The sequence below is a fragment of the Vidua macroura genome, chromosome 21 (genome assembly GCF_024509145.1).
Source record: "Vidua macroura isolate BioBank_ID:100142 chromosome 21, ASM2450914v1, whole genome shotgun sequence".
Classification (NCBI taxonomy): domain Eukaryota; kingdom Metazoa; phylum Chordata; class Aves; order Passeriformes; family Viduidae; genus Vidua; species Vidua macroura.
In genome coordinates this window covers 945,338-965,339 of record NC_071591.1, presented here as the reverse complement: position 1 = coordinate 965,339, position 20,002 = coordinate 945,338, and the positions used below count along the sequence as shown (strand labels likewise).

The following is a 20,002-nucleotide window of genomic DNA, read 5'->3' as shown; positions in this document are numbered from 1 at the left end:
GAGATCACAGAACCAGGAGAGAGTCCAGTGTAAATAACAAATTTATTGTGGTCACTCCAGGTAGAAAAGCTCTACACCAAGTTCACATGACCAAGTTGTTAAATAGAATGTTCCACTGCCAATACTTCTAGACCCACATTTACACTCCCACCCCACTCCCCATCCCAGACATCGAGCAACTGCTAACGAAAAGCAGGATACAGCCACGTCGGGCTAGCGGTTCCAGCTCCACTCACGAGTGAAGATTCAAAGTTACATTCCAAATTAAGAGTTCAATATTTTAAACAAGTGTTCCTGAGTCCAATATATACACACACCACATTCGGAGACGCCGGTATCTACAACTCGTCCTTCTCTGCTGCCTCCTCGTCGCCGGGCGGGGGGCCGGCGCTGCCGTACAGCTTGCTAACGATGGGCTGAACCACCTCCTCCAGCTCCTTCTTTTGTGCTTTGAAATCTTCTATGTCCCCATCCTGATGGCTTTCCAGCCACTCGATCTTTTCCTCCACTGCTTTCTCTATTGTTTCCTTGTCCTCAGAGGACAGCTTCCCACCCAGCTTCTCCTTGTCCCCAATCTGATTCTTCAGGGAATAGGCGTAGCTTTCCAGCTCATTCCGGGCATCGATGCGTTCCTTCAGCTTCTTGTCTTCCTCGGCAAACTTCTCAGCATCGTTCACCATCCTCTCGATCTCCTCTGGCGTCAGCCGGTTCTGATCGTTTGTGATCGTGATCTTGTTCTTGTTGCCGGTGCCCTTGTCCTCGGCCGTGACACGGAGGATCCCGTTCACATCGATTTCAAAGGTGACCTCGATCTGGGGGACACCACGAGGGGCAGGAGGGATTCCCGTGAGATCAAAGGTGCCCAGGAGATGGTTGTCCTTGGTCAGGGGACGTTCACCTGCAAGAAACAATGAGACAGGGTTACTTTCTTTCCCAGCCGTGGCCTGTACTTTGTGAAACCATGAGTGACACAGTTCCACGACCAAAGTACCTACAGCCTTTGTGACAATCAGAAACAAGAACGAAAACCCTACAGCAGACAGACTGCAGCTGTCACATGGGCCACCACAGCTGACACCCACCTTCATAGACCTTGATGGTCACAGTTGGCTGGTTGTCAGAAGCTGTGGAGAAGATCTGAGACTTCTTTGTGGGAACAACGGTGTTTCTTGGGATCAGCTTGGTCATGACACCTCCAACGGTCTCAATGCCAAGAGTCAGGGGACAGACATCGAGCAACACCAAGTCACCTGGAACAGATCAAAGGCAAGACTGTGACACAACTTCAGCACCAAACACAGCACTGCAGACAGCATCCTGAGGCCTCAGAGGCACAGAACTCCAAGGACTGGAAAAGATCCACGTTTGTCTGCATTTGCTTGTCCATGCCCAACATGCAGTGTTGAGGCAACTCTTAGGTGGCAGTGAGGGTGCCATTACCTGTATCCTGGTCCCCAGAGAGCACCCCGGCCTGGACAGCCGCGCCGTAGGCCACAGCCTCGTCTGGGTTAATGCCACGAGAAGGCTCCTTCCCATTGAAGAACTCTTTAACGAGCTGCTGGATTTTGGGGATGCGAGTCGATCCACCAACCAGGACAATCTCGTCAATATCAGACTTCTTCAGGTCAGAATCTTCCAGGACTTTCTGAACAGGCTTCATAGTGGAACGGAACAGGTCCTGCAAAGACCAAACCCCAAGGGCTGTCAGACTGTATTCCCAGCACAACCCATTGTGCAGCCCCAGAGGTACAAAGTACAACCACTACAGAGCAGAGATGTCAAACTGTCTGAGGCCCAGCTCCCTGGCAGGCAACAGCTGCCTGCTTACACAGAGTTATTTATACTCCAAAGTGCAATGTCACAGCATGAGATGCTGCACATTCCACAGTCCCAATCCAGAGCTGAGGCTGTGTAACTTTACCTTTCTAAACTTACCATGTTCAGCTCCTCAAACTTGGCTCGAGTGAGTGTCTCTGAAAAATCTTCTCCTTCAAAGAAGGACTCTATTTCAATCCTGGCCTGGTGCTGAGATGACAAAGCTCGCTTGGCCTTCTCCACCTCCCGCCTCAGCTTCTGCACAGCTCTGTTATCCTTCCTAACATCTTTGCCAGTCTTCTTCTTGTAGAGCTTGATGAAGTGCTCCATAACACGCTGGTCAAAGTCTTCTCCACCCAGGTGAGTGTCACCATTAGTAGCCACCACTTCAAAGACTCCGTTGTCAATTGTGAGGAGGGACACATCAAAAGTTCCACCGCCCAGGTCGAATACGAGGATGTTCTTCTCTCCCTCTCTCTTGTCCAGTCCATAAGCAATGGCAGCAGCTGTTCTGTACAGGGAACAGGCTGTCAGGGCTGGGGGTGCCAGCACACAGCTCCCCTGGGGCAGGACAGGGCGAGGTACTCACGGCTCGTTGATGATCCGCATCACGTTGAGCCCCGCGATGGTGCCGGCGTCCTTGGTGGCCTGGCGCTGGGCATCGTTGAAGTAGGCTGGCACCGTGACAACAGCGTGGGTCACCTGAGCAGGGAGGGACAGCTTTGTTAGAGAAATGACAGAAAAAACAGTCGGTAAGCAGTAGCAGCCTCTCTGAGCAGTGCAGGGAACGAGCAGCCCATCTTTAGAGATGAAGAGCCAGCACCAGCTTAGCCCATCGAACAGGGCTGCTGAAGGGGCCTGCAGCACTGGCTGTGGTTTGGGATGGCCAGGGCAGTCCTGGGGCAGCCTACCCTCCTCCCTTTTCCTAAAGCTGCTAATCCAAGTTGTCACCAGTGTTTCCTGTACACTTACCTTCTTCCCCAAGTAAGCCTCTGCTGTTTCCTTCATCTTTGTCAGGACCATTGCAGAAATTTCTTCAGGAGCAAATGTTTTTGTCTGTCCACCTCCAACATCAACCTGAATATGGGGCTTGGCTTTCTTCTCAACCACCTGAGGAGAACAATGGATACTGTCCCATTCAACTATTCCAACTTGTTCCCATGGTTCTTTCTAAACATCAAGCAAAACCTCTATGACAGGCATAACATGACTGCAGCTAACACCAGGAACTGTTGTTTACACACCAATCCTCCTGGGGAGCACTGTGAGCAGATGCCTCTTCTGACCAGAACTGTAGGTCCTCCCCTCCAGCCCCCCCGCTGCCTGTGCACTCGGGGCCCACCTTGAAGGGCAGGTACTTGATGTCCTGCTGCACGGAGGGGTCGTTCCAGGTGCGGCCGATGAGCCGCTTGGCATCGAATACGGTGTTCTCCGGGTTGGATGTGAGCTGGTTCTTGGCAGCATCTCCGATCAGGCGCTCCCCCTCGGGGGTGAAGGCCACATAGGACGGCGTGATGCGGTTCCCCTGGTCATTGGCGATGATTTCCACGCGCCCGTTCTTGAATACGCCCACGCTGGGGTTGGGGGGGAGCGGAACGGTCAGGCGGGGCCGCGGCCTGCACACATCCCCCCCCCGCGCCCGCCTCCCCCTCTGCTCCTCCCTGCGCCCGCCCGGGCCCGCAGGCGCTTCCCCGCGCCTCCCGTAGGCCCGGCCGCCCCAGACGGGGCCCCAGCGCTGCCCACCAGCCCCCCGTGCCCGTCCCCACGCACCAGGAGTAGGTGGTGCCCAGGTCGATGCCCACCACCGTGCCCACGTCCTCCTTCTTCTCCTCGTCGTCCGCCCAGACGGCGCCCAGCGCCAGCAGCGTCAGCAGCAGAAGCCTCATAGCGACCGCTCACCTGCGCCCACCTACCGAGAGGCCGCCGGTTACACAACGGAGGCGCCACGTGCGTGGCCGCCCCCCCGCGCCGCAACCACCCAGCCCCCGCCGTGCGGAATCACCCCCCTCGTCCCCACCCCATCTTTCCGTGTCCTCAACCGCCATTCCCCCCCCAGCACCGGCCCAGCCCCGGTCGCGCCCGGCCCTCACCGTGCAGAAGCGCCGCGCCCCGATCGCCGCTGAGGCGCCAGGCCGCGCCGCCCGCCCTTTTATACCTTCCGTTACCCCTTCGTGGAGCCTCTCCATTGGCTGCCGCGCCCTCGCTGGAGCCTCCCCATTGGCCGGCTGCTACCAAGCTGGCCTCCCGCGATTGGCGAGCACCGCGCGGCCGCTCCGCCGTGCCCGGCGCGCCCCCCTCGCGCCGCCCCATTGGTTCCACCCGCCGGCCGCGGCCACAGAGAAGCGTGAGCCAAGCGGAGCGTCCCCATTGGCTGGGCGGGACCACGGCCGCGGGGTGGGGGGGGCACTTCTGGAAGTTTCCATGGTTACCGGCCGGGGTGGGGGAATAACCCGCCGGTGGTGGTGGGGGGGGCGCCGCCGCTCCCGGGGGCACCGGGGGTACGGGCGGTACCGGGGCACTGCCGGGAGGGAGGTGCGGGGAAGGTTGGAGCCGGGCCGGCATCATGGCCGGGCCATGCGGGGTCTCCGGGCAGAGCCCCGCGCCGCCCCCGTCGGGTGTGAGGTGACACGCGCGTGCCCAGCGCCCTGAGGCGACACCGGGACCCGTCCCCGGGCAGCCGCCGCCCGTCCCGCCGCCGCCAGCCGGCCGCGAGGCCCCGCCACGTCGCGACACCGAGCCCCGCACGCACAAGCCGGGGCCGGGCGGAGCCGGGGCTGACGGCGGAGCGAAGCTCCGAGAGCGGCCCCGGCTCCGCCCGGCCCTCGCCCCGCTCCGCCTCGCCCCGGCCCCGCTCCCGGTGCCGGCCCCGGGACTACAAGTCCCAGGAGCGCCGTCGCCGCCTGCGCAGTGCCGCGCCCGCCCGGGCCGCAGCGGGAGCCGCCGGGGCGCTGGCCGGGTAGGGACACGCTCGAATCCCGCGACAGTGCTCGGCTTCCTCCCCCCGAGGAGGAGGAGGGAGCGGTGGGAGGCGGAGGAAGGCCCGGGGCCTGACAAAACCCTTTGGTTTTTCCAGGGAAGCGAGAGGGAAGGCGGGCAGCCGAGGAGAGACGGAGCCGAGGAGGGTATGTCGGGTGGGTTTATCGCGATAGAGCGCCCGGGAGGCGGGGGAGCGGTGCGGGGGCGGCGGCAGAAGTTGTCGGTGCGGTTTGCTGGCCGTTCGTCCGTGCCCCTGTGCCCTGGGCAGCCCTGCCCGCCCGGCCGCTCCGGGCACCGGCGGTCCCCGTGCGGAGGCATTCGGAGAAGCGGAGCCCTTGGAGCGGGGCCCTGGCGGCTCCGGGAGCCGCTCCTGCCGCCTCTCCCTCACGGCTTTTGTGTTGTGCAGGTTTAAAACTTGAAACTTGACCAGTGTGGTGACTTCCCTTTTTGGTTCCTCGCAGACCCCTGACGCTGGAGAACTCGAGGCGGGCAGTATCGGGCTTTTTTTCTTGCAAAGTCATGATACCGCGCTCCTCAGAGCTGTTGGGATGGAGCTCTCGGAGCGAGCATGTGACACTACACTTACTGATAGGTGAAGTGCTATTTTGGTGAACGATGCAGTTGACTCACGAGTAGAAGCTGCAATCTGAAGAGGATGGAGGGGAAATGGCACGGGCGGTATGCGAAATCTGAAATGCTCTGTAAAAGCAGCGGGATGGTGGCTTCAGGACGCACTTTTCAACTGCTGCTGCTGAGGAGGGTTCCAAAATATTTAAGATGCTCAGCACACGGATTTTGATGTGATATTTGTCAGATAATGGAGAACATACTCTCCTCAGTAGCAGCTGCCCTTCCTGGTGGATGAGAAGGGAGCTGCTCTCAGGAGAACAGGTTGGTTTTGTCAGTTTGAGCAGCTTCAAGTTCTGCACTTGTTCTGGCTAAAACTTTATTAGCGTGACTCTCACCTAAAGGAAACTCCACTTTCTGGCATCACAAGCAACTGGAATAGATTTTAGCCTGGTTATGTGCTTTTGTTGATTTTATGCAACATGGCAATGCCATAATAGATAATTTAGTAGCCAGCTGATCCTGTGCTTTACTGATGAGTTCTGTTACAGGGCACGAGAAACAAGGCTCTCCTCACACGTGGATGTGGACAGTTTGTCCAGGGCTAGCTGAGAGCAGCCTCTGGGCAGAAACAAACGTGAGGGATGAGTTTCTTACTAATGACAATTAGACAGTGGACCCGCATTTTGTGTGTTACAGGTGTGTTTGAGCTGGTGGGTGCTGTAACGTGAGGGTTCAGCAGTGAGTCCTAGGTCATGGTGAACCGTCCTGCTGAAAAAGATCTCTTCTAGCTCAGCTGTGGGAGATGGGCACTTAGCTTGTGTAAAGAAATAAGGCTTGTGGTGAGAAGCTACTATAAATACTAATGAGGAAAGAGGTACTTCATCAGGGCTGAATTAGCTTGGAAACCATTCAGGCTTGCTTAGGAGTTATTTTTCTGCAGGATGGAGTGATTTTGCCTTGCCCTGCCCTGCCTACGTTAGATGTGCCCAAACTTGCTCTGGAAGTTGAGTCTTGCGTAGCGAGACTCAGGAGGAGCAAGTAACCCTGAGCAGGAAACACAGGAGGAGGAAGAAGGATCTGGTGTACCAGCAGTATTTACCACTTTACTTAATCTCTCTGCTGTCACCTGAATCACAGAAATATGCAAGGAGATGTGGCTCGTTCCTGTATGCCACAGGACAAAGCCACAGACATTGTCAGGTGGAGTTCAGCTCCTGAAGATTCAGTGTCGTGTTCTCCAGGGCTTTTGGGAGTGGGAAGCAATCTGTGTCCTGTGTCCATCAAAGGAGAGACTGCCTTGGGTTCTGAACAAATGTGTGCTGCCAGCAGGGCAAGGCATCTCAGATGCTGTCAGGTCATGCAGTCTTTGTTGTTGATATGTGGAGCATCATGAAGGGAAATTGTCTGAGTTGTTGTGCTAAGCTGCTCTTACTGTGTCACAGTTACTTGTAGGTTCCTGAGTAGTCTTGAAATGACTGACAGAAAATGGAAATGTTTCCATATCAACGTGAAATTCCAGGATTGAAAAATAATCTGCACATAGCACAATCTTACATATCTGTTGTTCCTTCAGCCACAGCGGGCTGTTGGATGTCTAAATATCCTAAAGTGACTCCCTTATACAGCTGTGTACAGATATCTGCTATTCCAGGTGTTGTGCGTGGTAGCCACAAACCAGATTGCTGGATAATTACAGGCAGCTTTTTGTTTATGAGCAGCTGACAAGGTAATCTGACAAGCGAGGAATCAGCAGAGGCTCTGCTCCAGAGCTGTTCTGTGGCGTGTCACTGAGTGTTGGCTGTGGCCAAGTGCTGCTGAAGCTTTGGCCCAAGAGCTCTGGAGTGCACCTTGTGGAGCCTGCTCAGAGGATGCAGCTGCTGTCTTTTTGTACTGCTGTAAAGGGAAGAGGTTTTGGGGAGGAGCAGTGTGTGTCAGGTAGGTGTGTTAGTGGTACAATAGCTTTTTCTTTCAGGACAAGCTGTGTTGGTAATATCAGTGTCTGAAGAGAGGGATAGCGTGTGCATCTTGCCCAGCTGGGTTTTTTGGGTTTTCTTCACTGAGCCTTGCTGAAGTACATTGTGTGTTAAACTGCTGCTTTACATCCCTGATGTTCTCAGGTGTCTGCCAGGGACCTCAGGTGAAGACAGAGTTGTTTGTGCTCTTGCTTGCTGTGTGTGTGTGGCTTCAGAATAATTAATTTAAAAAGTGGTGGAAGGCAGTGATGAGGTGTTCCTCTCCACAGAGCTGGATCTCAGCAGCAATCCTTGCAGTCGAGCCACTTGGATTTTTATGGAGGTTACCAAGCTGGGGAAGCTGCTGATCCCGTTTTCTTGTACATAGGTGAAAGCTGCTGTCATGCAGATTCCTGTGGATTGAGAGGAAAATCCTGTGGATTTTCACAGCTCTTGACAAAGCAGTGGCACACAGTGACCTGCTGTGGCTCAGTTCTGGATCGATTCTCCTCTCGCTTTCGTTATTTCTGGTGTTCTGCAGCAGAGGCAGATAAGACACACGTGGGCAGTGGCCAACTGATGGGATGTTATCAGGTAGTCACAGGACCAGTATATTTAGCAGCACAGATACAGCTAAGGGAGCTCTTTGGAGCCTTGTTTTGGGCCTGGAGTTCAGAGAGGCAATTAGTTGAAAAGGAGAAATCAGAATGCACGGCACTTGGCAACTTCCCACAGCTTCTCAAGGCCTCAGTGTCTGCTCTTCGTCAGGAGCTGCCCCAGTTGTTCTTCTGCTGGGTGCTCACCTCACCTTCCAAGCAGGGGTGAGGTTTCTGCTGTCAGTCTTTTTCAGGTGACATCACCAATGGTACAATGCAGGAGTGTGACCTCTTTTTGCTGGGCAGGTGGATTAGTGCATGTGTAACAGGACTCTGGACTGTGTGGGACTGCGTGGGCTGCTGCAGACAGGGCTTTTGGAGCTTGCTCTGACCCATGGGCAAAGGAGGAAGGAGCAGAGCATCTTCCTCAGAGGCTTCTTAGGGAGCTTTGCCCATCCTTGATGCTGGAAACATCTTCTCTAATTAAAAAAAAAAAAAAAAAAAAAAAGACCCTAAGTGAAACTGAGAGAAGTTTCTTGCAAGTGTAGGGAGCACCTCAGGAGCTGTTTAATCAGCTTGTCTGCTCTTAAATGGGGTTGTTACACAAAAATAGAGACTTGTTTCGAAATTTGGCAAAACAAAGGCATAGGACTGTAGGCAGAGGCAACAGGCTGTTCCTAGGGGTACTCCATGTGGGCCTCCCCTTCCTTCCCAAACTTGCTTAGAAGCAGGAGATCCACTTGGACTGGCTTTCTGTCCAGGAAAGTGGAGACTGTGGGTTGACACCTGAAAGTGGAAAATGCCAACTAAAGCTGTTGGGTTTGGTCGAGTATGAGCAGCTCTTGAACACAGCCCTACAGTGGGAAGCTCTGAAAGGGCAGAAGGCAGCTCTGCAGGTCTTGTTTGTGTGTGTTTTTATGGATTCAACTTCTTTTTCCTGGCTGATAGCACGAGCTCACAGCCTAAAAACTGGTTACTACTGTGTTTGCAGGCAGTAGCAAGTTTACTGCTGGTTTGTTTTTTTTTTTTTTGCAAGCTCTTAAATTCTGAGACTAAAAATAAATTTGTTGCAAGAAGTTGATATTTGTTTCACAAAGAACTTTGGCAGTAACAGCAATGTTTCTTCTTCTAATCATTTCTCTGAGACTGTCCTAGTTAAAAACGTCTGAATTAGCACATCCTTCAAGTTCCTGTCGTAATCTCATTTTTGGATGCATCAGCTGTAGCCTCTGGTTAGGGTTGCTGAATTTGGTTTGGGGTCTTTTTGAGTTTGGAGGGGTTTTTTAAAAAGAGCTTTATACCCAATTTTCTGTGCTTACTAGGAATGGCCTTTAAACCTTCAGGTGTAATAAAACTGAATTTTTTTATGCATTGTGACAGCTTTTCTGTTCATGTATGCCTGGCTTCTGGTTGTGAGGTTAAAACTATAGATGAAAGGACTTAATTACACAAGGAGCAGTGATGGTTGTCAGTGCACCTGGTTGTCAGGCTGCAAAAACCCAACAAATGGGAAACCTGTGCCTAATTAGGGAGCTAATCTGTGTTCTTCAGTGAGGATCACCTGCTGCTCTGCTGAACAGTGAAACACAGATCTTTAAAACACTAGCAGGGGAGAGCACTGGGCCAGCACGTGGTATTCTAGCACATTATTTGTAGTTTCTCAAGCATGGTCTAAATGGGTTTGTGAAACAAGGCTTGTCCAGAGTCACTGCAGGTTGTGGGAAGTAAGTTTTTATTTTAATGTAGGATTGCTTTGAAGGGTTCCTCACCAGAGCCCTCTGACATCTCCATTACTGATACACACGACAGGTACATTGTGGTCTGTTACAGGTGGTATCTACATCAAACCCTTGTCCTTCCCAAACTAGCTGGTGTGGCTCTTAGTTCTGGTGGGGAAGACATGAAGCACTTAACCATCAATTGCATGATCTGCATGATTGTACCTTTTCCTTTGTCCATATTAATGCACTTGATGGGGCTTTTTCCTCCCAGACAGTTAATTTTTAGATGGATTTTCTCCTGGAATGTGTCTTGTGTGGTGCAATACTCTACTGAGATGTTTTGTAGTTGTGAAGTTAAAACTGATATTACATTCATACAGAGCAGGGGTTTGTGTAGATTTTAGCCCCTGACGTGCTATGAAAGCCTATGGTTGTTTCCGTTTTTCTCACTATAAAACAACATTTTTGGATCATGGCCCAAAGAAATATTCTTCTGAATTGAAATATTTGAGGAATTTTTTCTGAATGAATTCTACTGTTGAGCAAAGTCTCTAAGCTTATTTCCAACTACTGCCTTATCTGGGTGTTGATACTCCTTGGTTTGTGGTCTGGTGGGTTTTTTCCTTAATTAGTAATATTGTTATTATTTAAAAAAAAATATTATTTTTTTAGCAGAAAAGAGCAGCATTGAGAGCTTGGTGCTTCTGGTGCATAGATGAGAGAGGCAACAGGCCAGAGAGATTCCAACACCCAGATCCTTGGGTAGTGCTGGATGGGCTTTAGGATGAAGGAGGGGTCCCATTCCCCAAACAGCCTGTGGGAATGGGGGCTGTTCTTCATCTCCCTGACCTTGTGTCACCTGAGCTGTAGCCAGGCCACGTGTCCCCAGGTAAGGGCAGGTTCCCACCTCGTGTACCTGAGGTGTGGTCAGGGTTGTGGCAGGGCTGTGCTCCTGTTCCTGCTCACCGGGGCGAGCTGAAAATACCATCTGCTTGTCTGCCAGTGTCCCTGAGGAGTGACAGCAAATGGAACCGGCCCTGGAAAGCTTGCATGAATTCAGAGAGTGCCTCGTGCAGGCTGGGGGATTTGAGGAGGGGCACAGCAGCGTTCCCTGCTCCCTGCCTGGGAACAGGGAACAGCCTGTGCCCGCCGCCCGCCCGCGGGGCTGGCAGGGCTCCTTCCCTCCCTGCTGGGGCTGACACGCTCCCTTCTGTGTGCCAGGGGGGCTGTGGCACCATGGTGAAGCTGGACATCCACACGCTGGCCCATCACCTGAAGCAGGAGCGGCTGTACGTGAGCTCGGAGAAGCAGCTGATCCAGCGGCTCAACGCCGACGTGCTGAAGACGGCGGAGCGGCTGTACCGCACGGCCTGGATCTCCAAGCAGCAGCGCATCAACCTGGACAGGCTCATCATCACCAGGTACTGCACAGCCCGCCCTGCTGCCCCCTGCACCGCTCCTCACAGCCTGCAGCCCTTGCTGTGCTGGCCATAAAAATAGTCAGGCTGTAAAGCAAACCTCAGCTGGGGAATCTTACACCGAAACTTACTTGTTGGCCATTGAAACAATTATTTTTTAATACCTGTGTCTGTTTTGCTTCTGTTCATGAGAGCAAACTATCCAGAATTTGCAAATAATTTGTAGTAACTCTCTGGAAAGACTTTCTTCCTCTGTGGCAGCCTGGTTAATAGATAGATCACGTGGCATCTCGTAGCAAGTTTGTTTACTTAAGAGTTACTTAAAGTGTTTCAATGTTTTTCTTTAAAGTGCTGAAGCTTCTCCTGCTGAATGTTGCCAGCACGCAAAAATCTTGGAGGACACGCAGTTTGTGGACGGGTACAAGCAGTTGGGATTCCAGGAGACTGCTTACGGAGAATTCCTGAACAGACTGAGGGAGAACCCCAGGCTTATTGCATCCTGCCTGGTTGCTGGAGAGAAGCTCAACCAGGACAACACCCAGAGCGTCATTCACACAGTGTTCACCTCCATTTACGGCAACTGCATCATGCAGGAGGATGAGAGTTACCTGCTGCAGGTGCTGCGGTACCTGATTGAGTTTGAACTGAAGGAGAGCGACAACCCCAGGCGGCTCCTGAGACGAGGCACCTGTGCCTTCAGCATCTTGTTCAAGCTTTTCTCTGAAGGACTCTTTTCTGCAAAACTTTTTCTTACTGCTACCTTACATGAGCCAATCATGCAGCTTCTGGTTGAAGATGAAGACCACCTGGAAACCGATGCAAACAAGTTAATCGAGAGATTCTCCCCAGTACAGCAGGAAAAGTTATTTGGAGAGAAAGGCACAGAAAAGTTCAAGCAGAGAGTCCAAGAGATGGTTGACTCCAACGAGGCCAAGCTGGTGACCCTGGTCAACAAATTCATTGGCTATCTCAAACAAAACACGTACTGTTTTCCTCACAGCTTGAGGTGGATTGTGTCGCAGATGTACAAAACGCTGTCGTGTGTGGACAGGCTGGAGGTTGGCGAGGTCAGAGCCATGTGCACAGATCTCCTTCTGGCCTGTTTCATCTGCCCTGCCATCGTCAACCCCGAGCAGTACGGCATCATTTCTGATGCTCCTATCAATGAGGTGGCAAGATTTAACCTGATGCAGGTATGATTCACAGTAAGGCACTCTTAAAAATACATAAATGGCTTTTTTCTTCCCTCTAGAACTGATGCTACTACAGTAAAAGTGAAGGTACTGTCTCTCCTACTTATAAAATGAATGCTAACGAAATATTTGTGTTAATTGTTGCTGAAAAGGCAGGCTCCAAAATTTATCTGTTTGCTTAAAATACTGGCTTGAAAAAATTGACAGCATGTATCCCTTAGAAGAATTGAAAATATCCTTTATAAAAGCTGTTTTTAAGGGATGGAAGCTAAGGCATAAGAATGACTAGAAGATGAATTCTGGAACGTATGAAAAAGAATGTTATGCTGTTCTTGCTAATGTTAAATATTATGCCAGGTATTGCAAAAAATAAGAAATACTTTGCTGAAAACCCCTTGTTGTCTGGCAGTAATGTCCAGTGCTCTACTTGGAGCATTCCCCAGCCCTCATGACCAGTTTTTGTCATTATGCAAACACTTGGACAATTTAATGATATTACATAGAGGAGTCATCTGAAGGTGTTGAGCAACACTTGTCTGACTGAGGATGTTCCTCCACGTGAGGAACAAAACCTGCTTTTTACTGTAGTCTATAAAGTGGGCAGGGAGTGATTCTTACAGTGCAATCACGCTGGTGAGTTTTGCTCAGTGTTTGTCTAAAATCCAGCAGCAATCCTCTCCTGTGTCACTGCTCACGTGCTGTAGCAGAGCAGTTGGCAGCTCTTTAAATTGAGGGTTGCTTTGCAGTTGGGGATGAATAAGGGATATGTGCTCTGAAATAAGAGTTAGCCCTCCTTAGTAAAATATATGCAGCCTTTGAAAATCTCTAGGTTTAGATGACCTAGATTCAACTCTCAATTCTGACATGCTGCAAAAACAAAACATGCTTTGTTCCTGGGAGGGGGAAGTATGGATGGTCACAGCCTACTGTGTGTGCACATTTTCTTGTTAAAGGCAATGACTGCTTTTTTTCCTAAAGCTTCTTGCATTTTTGTCTTCCCTGAAAGCAAGCACAAATCTCTGTCCACTCAATCAGAACTATTTCTTGGAGTATTAAATGAAAAAGGATTTAGAACGCAGGAGGCTTTTTGAATATTTTTTATAATCAGGTCCATCATGGTTTGAAAGGCTTATTCTGTGTACTTCTTTTTAATTTCAGGTTGGGAGACTTCTGCAGCAGCTGGCAATGACAGGCTCTGAGGAGGGAGATCCACGTACGAAGAGCAACCTGGCTAAATTTGACAAAGTAAGAATCCAGGCTGAAAAAATCCAATACATCATCATCCTTCTGCAGCTTTCTTTCTCAGACTTTGCAAAGGACTTACCAAGTGTTTAATTTCCAAGTTACATGTAATCAAAAGCAGATTAAATCCTGCACAAAGCTGGGAAAAAAAATCTTGAATACTAGAATTAAGGGTTGGGGGTTCTTGCTTCTATTCTGACCTAATAGTTCTTAAAATAAAATATTTTTAAAAATTAAATTAAATGGTATTTTCAACTGAGCACTGTAAGTGTTCAAGGCCAGGTTGGACAGGGCTTGGAATAACCTGGTCTAGTGGAAAGTGTCCCTGCCCATGACAGGGGGTTGGCACTGGATGGTCTTTAAGGTTCTTCCAACCCAAACCACTCTGTGATTCTGTGAAATACTGAATGACTGTCTGTGGTTTTTCAACTGAACCTAACAAAACATTTGATCTGAAAACAGCCTTAGTATAATGTCTGTTTTAACACCAAGTAATTTCTTAGTGCAAGTAACTTCTCTTTCTTTTTTGCATAGTTTTTCTTTTTTTATTCAGCTTTTGCTGTCAGTATGGATCATCCGTAGCCGTAGAGCAGTTCCCTTCATCAGAGCAACAGTGAAGCTGATGGCCTTTGATAGATTGTCAAGTGTTTAAAAACCTGTTGGCATCCTTGGTAACCTTGTATCTGTCCAGGTTTTGGTAATTCTAGTTGTTACACAGTCACCACACAAAGCTACACGGTTATTGTACAAGTAACATTTTCACTCCGATTTGAAAGTGATGTCCTTGCTTCTTTGTTTCATTTTCAGTCTGTGCTCAGCAGATTCTTCAGGAAGGGCCAGTTTACTGCCATTATTTTTTTTCCATTAATTTGTAAGAGGACACTTAAGTAAGTAACACTTTGGAATGCAGGAAAGGAACGAAGGAAATGCTAAAAGTAACTGCACACTTTCCTTGCTTGCTTTTCAGTGACCTTAAAATTTCTGCCATTTTATCCCAAGATTTCAGAAGTAGGAAGCGAAACTTAAATTATTCTGTAAACCGCTTAACTCCTGTCCCAAGTTTCATTCCAAACTCGAGGGATGGTGTCTCATTCATGCTGTCTGCTGTCTCTCAGAGCTGTGTTGCTGCTTTCCTGGACGTGGTGATCGACGGGCGCGCGGTCGAGACTCCCCCGATGTCGGCCGTGAACCTGCTGGAGGGGCTGAGCCGCACCGTGGTGTACATGACCTACAGCCAGCTCACTGCCCTGGTAATGCCTCCTGCCCCTGGAAAGGGCCACTGTCAGCCTGTTCCCTTATGTTCCACCTGGGCAAAAGCAGGCTGGTTTGCACTGCAGCTCTTACCCAGACGATTGTCCGTGTTTAGGTTGGCTTCATGCGGAACGTGATGTCAAGCGATCAACTTAAGGAAGATCGGATGGCTTTGGAAAACTTGCTGGCAAATTTACCCCAGAACAAACCAGGGAAAAGCAGCAGCCTTGAAATGACTCCGTATAGCACCCCCCAGCTTTCTCCTGCAACTACTCCAGCTAACAAAAAGAACCGCCTGCCCATAGGTAAGGAGGGCGAGTGGAGCTCCCCTGTGATTTCTGACACCTTGGGCATTTCTCTGCCATTTTCTCAGTCATCTCTTGGGCCTACTCTTCACCTACACCTTCAGTTCCTATTTCTTCTGTGTAGATGGTGAAGAATTTTTCTTAAACCAGAATTTTTCTGAAAATTTTTTCTTAAGGTAACTTCCTTAGTGTCTAATGCAGGTGTGGTGAATGACCTTCATCACTCCAGCCTGTACTGGAGAAGATTTCTGGAGGGGTTGGTAGTCGTAAGGGTGGTGGTTGGCAGTGATAATAGAGGGAAGGTTTGAAGGTGGGAAGCAGATCTAGGGGGAAAATTGCTCAGGAAAGTAGTAAGACGGAAGCAGAGGCATTTAATTAGTTTAAACTAGATAGAACAGGGATAGAATAAGTTTAACATTTTGTTAGAGAGCAAATGGACAGGAGGGTGAACAAGCAGGAGCAGGATTTTCAGAGTATGTGCTGAGAAGAGAAGGTTTGTCCTTTCTCCATTCCTTGCCTGCTCTAATTCCAACTGTTAGTATTCTGGAATGCAATTTTTGTTTTTTCAATAGGATTTCTGGGTCTAGATTTCTTTTCCATATTAATAATACTTTTTTTTTTTGAACAGGAAGGGTGGTACTCTTCTTCAGTGTATATTTATGTGAATATGTCCACGTGGGATATTTTTGTTTGAGAGATTTGGTGTTGGTGTGTAAAAGGATGAAAATATACAGAGGCCAATAAGTGGCAAAAAACACCAAAAAACCTCCCCCAAAACAAACGTGTCCCATGTTGGTTTAACTCTGCTTTTGAATGGTTCTGGTCTTACACCTGTAAAGTGGTGGCACTTTACAGCATTTATTTTATGGTATAAAATAGCTTTTGCTCAAAGTTTTTGTTTCTTTTGTTTCATTTTAATGCTTTCGAACTCCAGGACAGCAGTTGGCAGCGATTACTGCCTGGGATACCTCTGCTACCAATCTGTCAGCTCACATAACTCTAGTAACCCCTTTTGGTGGGTAATGCCCTCTTTCCATTCTTCTGTGAAACTTTGACTCGTGTCACATAACTCAGCATGCCTTTGGGCCACCCTGGCAATCAGCTCCCTTGGCAGATTTCTGCAGTTTATGAACTCATTTTGTGTACATGTGGGTTTTAAAGACCCCTCGGTGAGATAATCAGAATTTGGCTGCCACTTCTGCACACTTGCCTTGTTTTCCTTGGGTCAAATAAAGTAGCAATTGGTGTCATGCTGCCATTCTTAGAAACTTTAATTTCATGTGGGTGTTTTTACTTCCGTGGAGCCACGTGTGGGAATCTGAGGCCGGTGAAAAAGGGGACGTAAGAGTGGCAAAGTAATCAGAGTAAACCACTTGATGTTGTGTTGTGTGTCTGGGTTTGAGACACCTGTTAGAATAAGATTTCCTACTTCTTAGAAAAAAAAGCCTTTTAAACAAATTAATTAGAGTTTTAAACCACAGAAACCTAGACCTTTTTTTAGTAATAAACTTAATTTTCTCATATAATGTATAAAAGGTCTTTCTGTGATTGGAATAGGCTGAATTGCTGTAGGCAAACAGGTCACAGTGCACCTTGTTTTTCTGCTTCTCAACCTTTGTGTTGAAAGTTTCCTTTTCCACAGGGCAGTACTCAAGTTCAAATACCAGTTCCATCTCTCTAAAGTTTAATAACACTTTGATTTTAAAAATTTCCTTAGTGTGTATTGCTAGTTAAAATACTACAGTTCTGCATTTCCATTGTATTGTCTTTTTTCCCTTTTTTTTTTTCCCTCATTAGCTTTCTAATGTGGATATTTTGAAATATTTTCTTAGCCACTCGAAGCAGAAGTAGATCAAACATGCTAATGGACCAGCACGGAGATCATGAAGGATCCTCCCAGGAGACTATTCCAGAAGTTCAGCCAGAAGAAGTGCTGGTGATTTCTTTGGGGACAGGTCCACAGATTACTCCAGGAATGATGTCAGAAAATGAGGTATCCAGAAACGATGACATCTCAGGTGTTTTGAACCGTGCAGCCTCTGTCTTCTCTAATAGCACAGCAGTGAGATTGCAGAGCTGGAATGGGAATAAAAATCCTTATTCTGTGTTACTGAGCTTGGGGGTTGTAGCTTTCAAACTGGCCTTCGTTAGGTGGGTTTGTTCCCTCACTTAAGAAGCTTAAGAGCAAACCTGGGCTCTTGTTTCTGAGCATTAAGAAACTGCTGTGTCTCTGCATGCCCTGTCCTTTGGATCCAGGGACACAGGTGAATGGCAGACTTGGAGCACTGATCCTGACGCTTTTGGCAGCTCAGGAAAGGCACAGGCCCAGGTTCTCGTGAGGCCAGAGCTGAGCTCACAGTGCCATCAGTGCCTGCAGACTGTTCCTGGGCCAGGGCTGGTGTTCCAGCCTTTTCTTTCTCCAGCTGTAGCACAGCTACTGCTTCCAGCTTTGCTCCCCGCCTGGTGGTTGGGATTATCTCCTCTGGCAGCCTCGTGCAGATCCTTTCCATACTGCTCTGCATGATGAGGGAGCTGTGGCTCCCTTGTTATCAGGACACTCCTAATGTCCACGGGGTCCCTTGTTATCAGGACACTCCTAATGTCCATGGGGTGGTTCCTTGCTTTCTCCCCAGGCTCTGACTTGGGAGTTTGCTGTCTTTTCTCTAACAGAATGTTAGAAATTCGATTGTTCCATTAACAATACAAAAACATGTCTCCGATGTTTTATTTGCTGTTTAATTATCTGAAAAACAGATGATTTTAACGAAGTCTTGTTTCTTTCTCCCACCCTCCAGGTGTTAAATATGCAGCTTGCAGATGGCGGGCAAGGAGATGTCCCCATCGACGAGAACAAGCTCCACGGTAAACCTGATAAAACCTTGCGCTTTTCCCTCTGCAGTGATAATCTGGAAGGAATATCTGAAGGTGAAGGGCTGCTTAAGTCTTAAAGAAGTTGTGTTGCTCTGTTGGTTTTTTCCCCCCTTAACTGTAAAAGGAAGGTGTGTTAAATACAGCATCTAGACTTTGCTGTTTTGAGGACTGTGCTATTTCACTCTGAGAGGCTCTCTTCTTTCTTAGTTGTTCAGAGAATAAAGCCTGGAGCTAAATTTTGACCTACAAAGGCATAACTGAATCTGAGAGTTAGGAAAAAGAAGACTAAGTGTGTTTAGAAAGAGAAAATAGAGGGTGTTTTTGTGTTTTTTTTTTTAACTTAAGTGCAGTACTAGTCCTAGTTATTAAGATAATCTAACTTAGCTCTAAACTTGAACTTCTCAGACTTGTTTTTCATCCTGTTCTAATTAGTTTCAGAATAGTCAGAATAGTTTCTGCAGAACTCCTTTATATGAACCTCAGACATAACAAAGCACAGATGTCTGTGGGATGGAAGAGGTTTGGACACATAAATTTTGCATTATTTTGTATAACTTCCATAACTTCATTTCTGCTCTCTGTCTGCTCAAAATAAGAAAACAAAAGAAACAAATGGGCAAGTAAATAAATTAAAGACAAAGACTTTATTGGCTTTTAAGTTGCAGCTAAGTACAGTAGCAGTGAGAGTCAATATTTTGTGTTGGAACTGCTACTTCATTTCTTGTAATTTTTCCAGTGAGTTTTTGTGTCCTGGATTGTTAATGCTGTATATTTAGGAACTGTTATTCAAAGGAGTTTCAGAGTAAAATCTGTTTTTGCAGGCCCTTCCAATCGCTCCAACTCTGTGTCCTCCCTGGATCTGGAGGGGGAGTCGGTGTCGGAGCTGGGCGCGGGCCCCTCCGGCAGCAACGGCGTCGAGGCTCTGCAGCTGCTGGAGCACGAGCAAGGCAGGTGCCAGTTCTCTTACAGGTGCCTGAGCTGCTGGAGATGCTAAAGCCAAAGTCTTTGTGGAAAGAGGTTGCAAATTTGACGAATTCAAGGAAAAAAAAAGTAGATGTTTTCCTTGTGCAATCGCTCTTGTATTTATTGGTGGTTTTGGTTTGGTTTGGTGGTTTTCCCCCCACCAAGAAATATTCTTTGTAGTCTGTTGTTAGGAAAAGGAAATCACCTGGAATTTTGAGACTTAAGTCCTTTATAGGAAACTGTAAAGTTTTGCTTGATATCAAGCTCTTCCCTTCAGGAATAGAGTGATCTGGATTGGAGTAGTCTGGAAGTACCTGGATAATTTTCTGTTTAATGTCCATTTGTCAAACACTGAACAGGTTGCCTAGAGGTTGTGATGTCTCCAGCCTAGAGATGCTCAAAATATGACTGGACATGATCATGAGCAACCTGGTGTCCTTGACCAGGGCAGGGAGTTTGGGCTGGAATGATCCCTGGAAACCTCAGGTTTTCTGTGATCCTATTCCTCTACAGAAATTGTATCAGTGTCTTTGTAGCACTACCTTTCATTTATTTTTTCTGTCAATTTAGTTGATAGATTACCATGTGTACTTCCAGATTTTTCTTCTTATGTCTCAAATGTTTTTTTCAGGCAGCATTTCCTGAACAGTGTAATAGTGCTTTACAGGCCTTCCTTTAAACCACTGCCTTACCTGACAGAATTAGGGGCCTGTTTGTTTGGGATTTTTTTTCTAATGTGCTCTTACAGGCTTTCAATCTGAAATAATTGGAGAAGCCTTTCAGAAAATCAAGAACTGTTTCTTTTTCCACAGCTACAACTCAGGATAACCTGGATGACAAGCTCCGTAAGTTTGAAATCCGTGACATGATGGGTTTGACTGATGACAGAGATATTTCAGAAACTGTGAGTGAAACCTGGAGCACAGATGTCTTGGGAAGTGACTTCGACCCCAACATCGACGAGGACCGGCTGCAGGAAATCGCAGGTAACGGCTGTGCTCTGGGTAGGAGCTGTGCTGCTCTGGAACCTGAGGCTGCAGAGCCCTCCTCCTCCTCCTCCTCCTCCTCCTCCTCCTCCTCCTCCCTTCCTCAACAGGGGCATTTCCACGGATTCAACTGGAGATTTGCT

General features: G+C 48.6%; 2 protein-coding genes across 7 annotated transcripts in view; one reads left to right on the top strand and one right to left on the bottom strand.

Moving 5' to 3' along the window:
• Positions 1 to 23: 23 nt before the first annotated feature.
• Positions 24 to 4,056, bottom strand: HSPA5 (heat shock protein family A (Hsp70) member 5). Of its 2 annotated transcripts, none has more exons than XM_053996775.1 (9): positions 3,971 to 4,056; positions 3,586 to 3,724; positions 3,158 to 3,389; positions 2,788 to 2,925; positions 2,405 to 2,517; positions 1,936 to 2,326; positions 1,441 to 1,678; positions 1,083 to 1,250; positions 24 to 898 (listed from the first exon to the last, which is right to left on the bottom strand). In XM_053996775.1, the coding sequence occupies exons 2-9, from the start codon at positions 3,699 to 3,701 to the stop codon at positions 339 to 341; spliced, it is 1,956 nt and encodes a 651-aa protein (XP_053852750.1). In that variant the 5' UTR covers positions 3,702 to 3,724; positions 3,971 to 4,056; the 3' UTR covers positions 24 to 338. The 2 variants fall into 2 exon arrangements, with proteins under 2 accessions (XP_053852750.1, XP_053852749.1); XM_053996774.1 differs by having other exon boundaries at positions 3,906 to 3,990.
• An 18-nt stretch (positions 4,057 to 4,074) lies between these two features.
• GAPVD1 (GTPase activating protein and VPS9 domains 1) overlaps positions 4,075 to 20,002 on the top strand; it is a 29,310-nt gene continuing 13,382 nt past the window's right edge. The window contains exons 1-11 of one of the 5 annotated variants that reach the window (XM_053996769.1): positions 4,075 to 4,159; positions 4,889 to 4,937; positions 10,852 to 11,051; positions 11,398 to 12,241; positions 13,400 to 13,486; positions 14,599 to 14,733; positions 14,850 to 15,039; positions 16,872 to 17,032; positions 17,835 to 17,964; positions 18,732 to 18,857; positions 19,686 to 19,859. In XM_053996769.1, coding sequence (XP_053852744.1) covers positions 10,867 to 11,051; positions 11,398 to 12,241; positions 13,400 to 13,486; positions 14,599 to 14,733; positions 14,850 to 15,039; positions 16,872 to 17,032; positions 17,835 to 17,964; positions 18,732 to 18,857; positions 19,686 to 19,859 — 2,032 coding nt within the window. In that variant the 5' untranslated portion in view covers positions 4,075 to 4,159; positions 4,889 to 4,937; positions 10,852 to 10,866. Of the gene's footprint in view, positions 4,160 to 4,635; positions 4,772 to 4,888; positions 4,938 to 5,662; positions 5,683 to 10,851; positions 11,052 to 11,397; positions 12,242 to 13,399; positions 13,487 to 14,598; positions 14,734 to 14,849; positions 15,040 to 16,871; positions 17,033 to 17,834; positions 17,965 to 18,731; positions 18,858 to 19,685; positions 19,860 to 20,002 lie in introns of those variants that run through there. The other 4 variants (XM_053996768.1, XM_053996773.1, XM_053996771.1 and 1 more) reach the window with 4 other exon arrangements.

Excerpts from the sequence above, each read along its gene's own strand:
- HSPA5 (XM_053996775.1), bottom strand. The coding sequence starts at position 3,701 with ATGAGGCTTCTGCTGCTGACGCTGCTGGCGCTGGGCGCCGTCTGGGCG. Across the intron at positions 2,327-2,404 it reads ATGCGGATCATCAACGAGCC|AACAGCTGCTGCCATTGCTT; the intron begins GTGAGTACCTCG and ends TTCCCTGTACAG. Across the intron at positions 899-1,082 it reads GACCATCAAGGTCTATGAAG|GTGAACGTCCCCTGACCAAG; the intron begins GTGGGTGTCAGC and ends TGTTTCTTGCAG.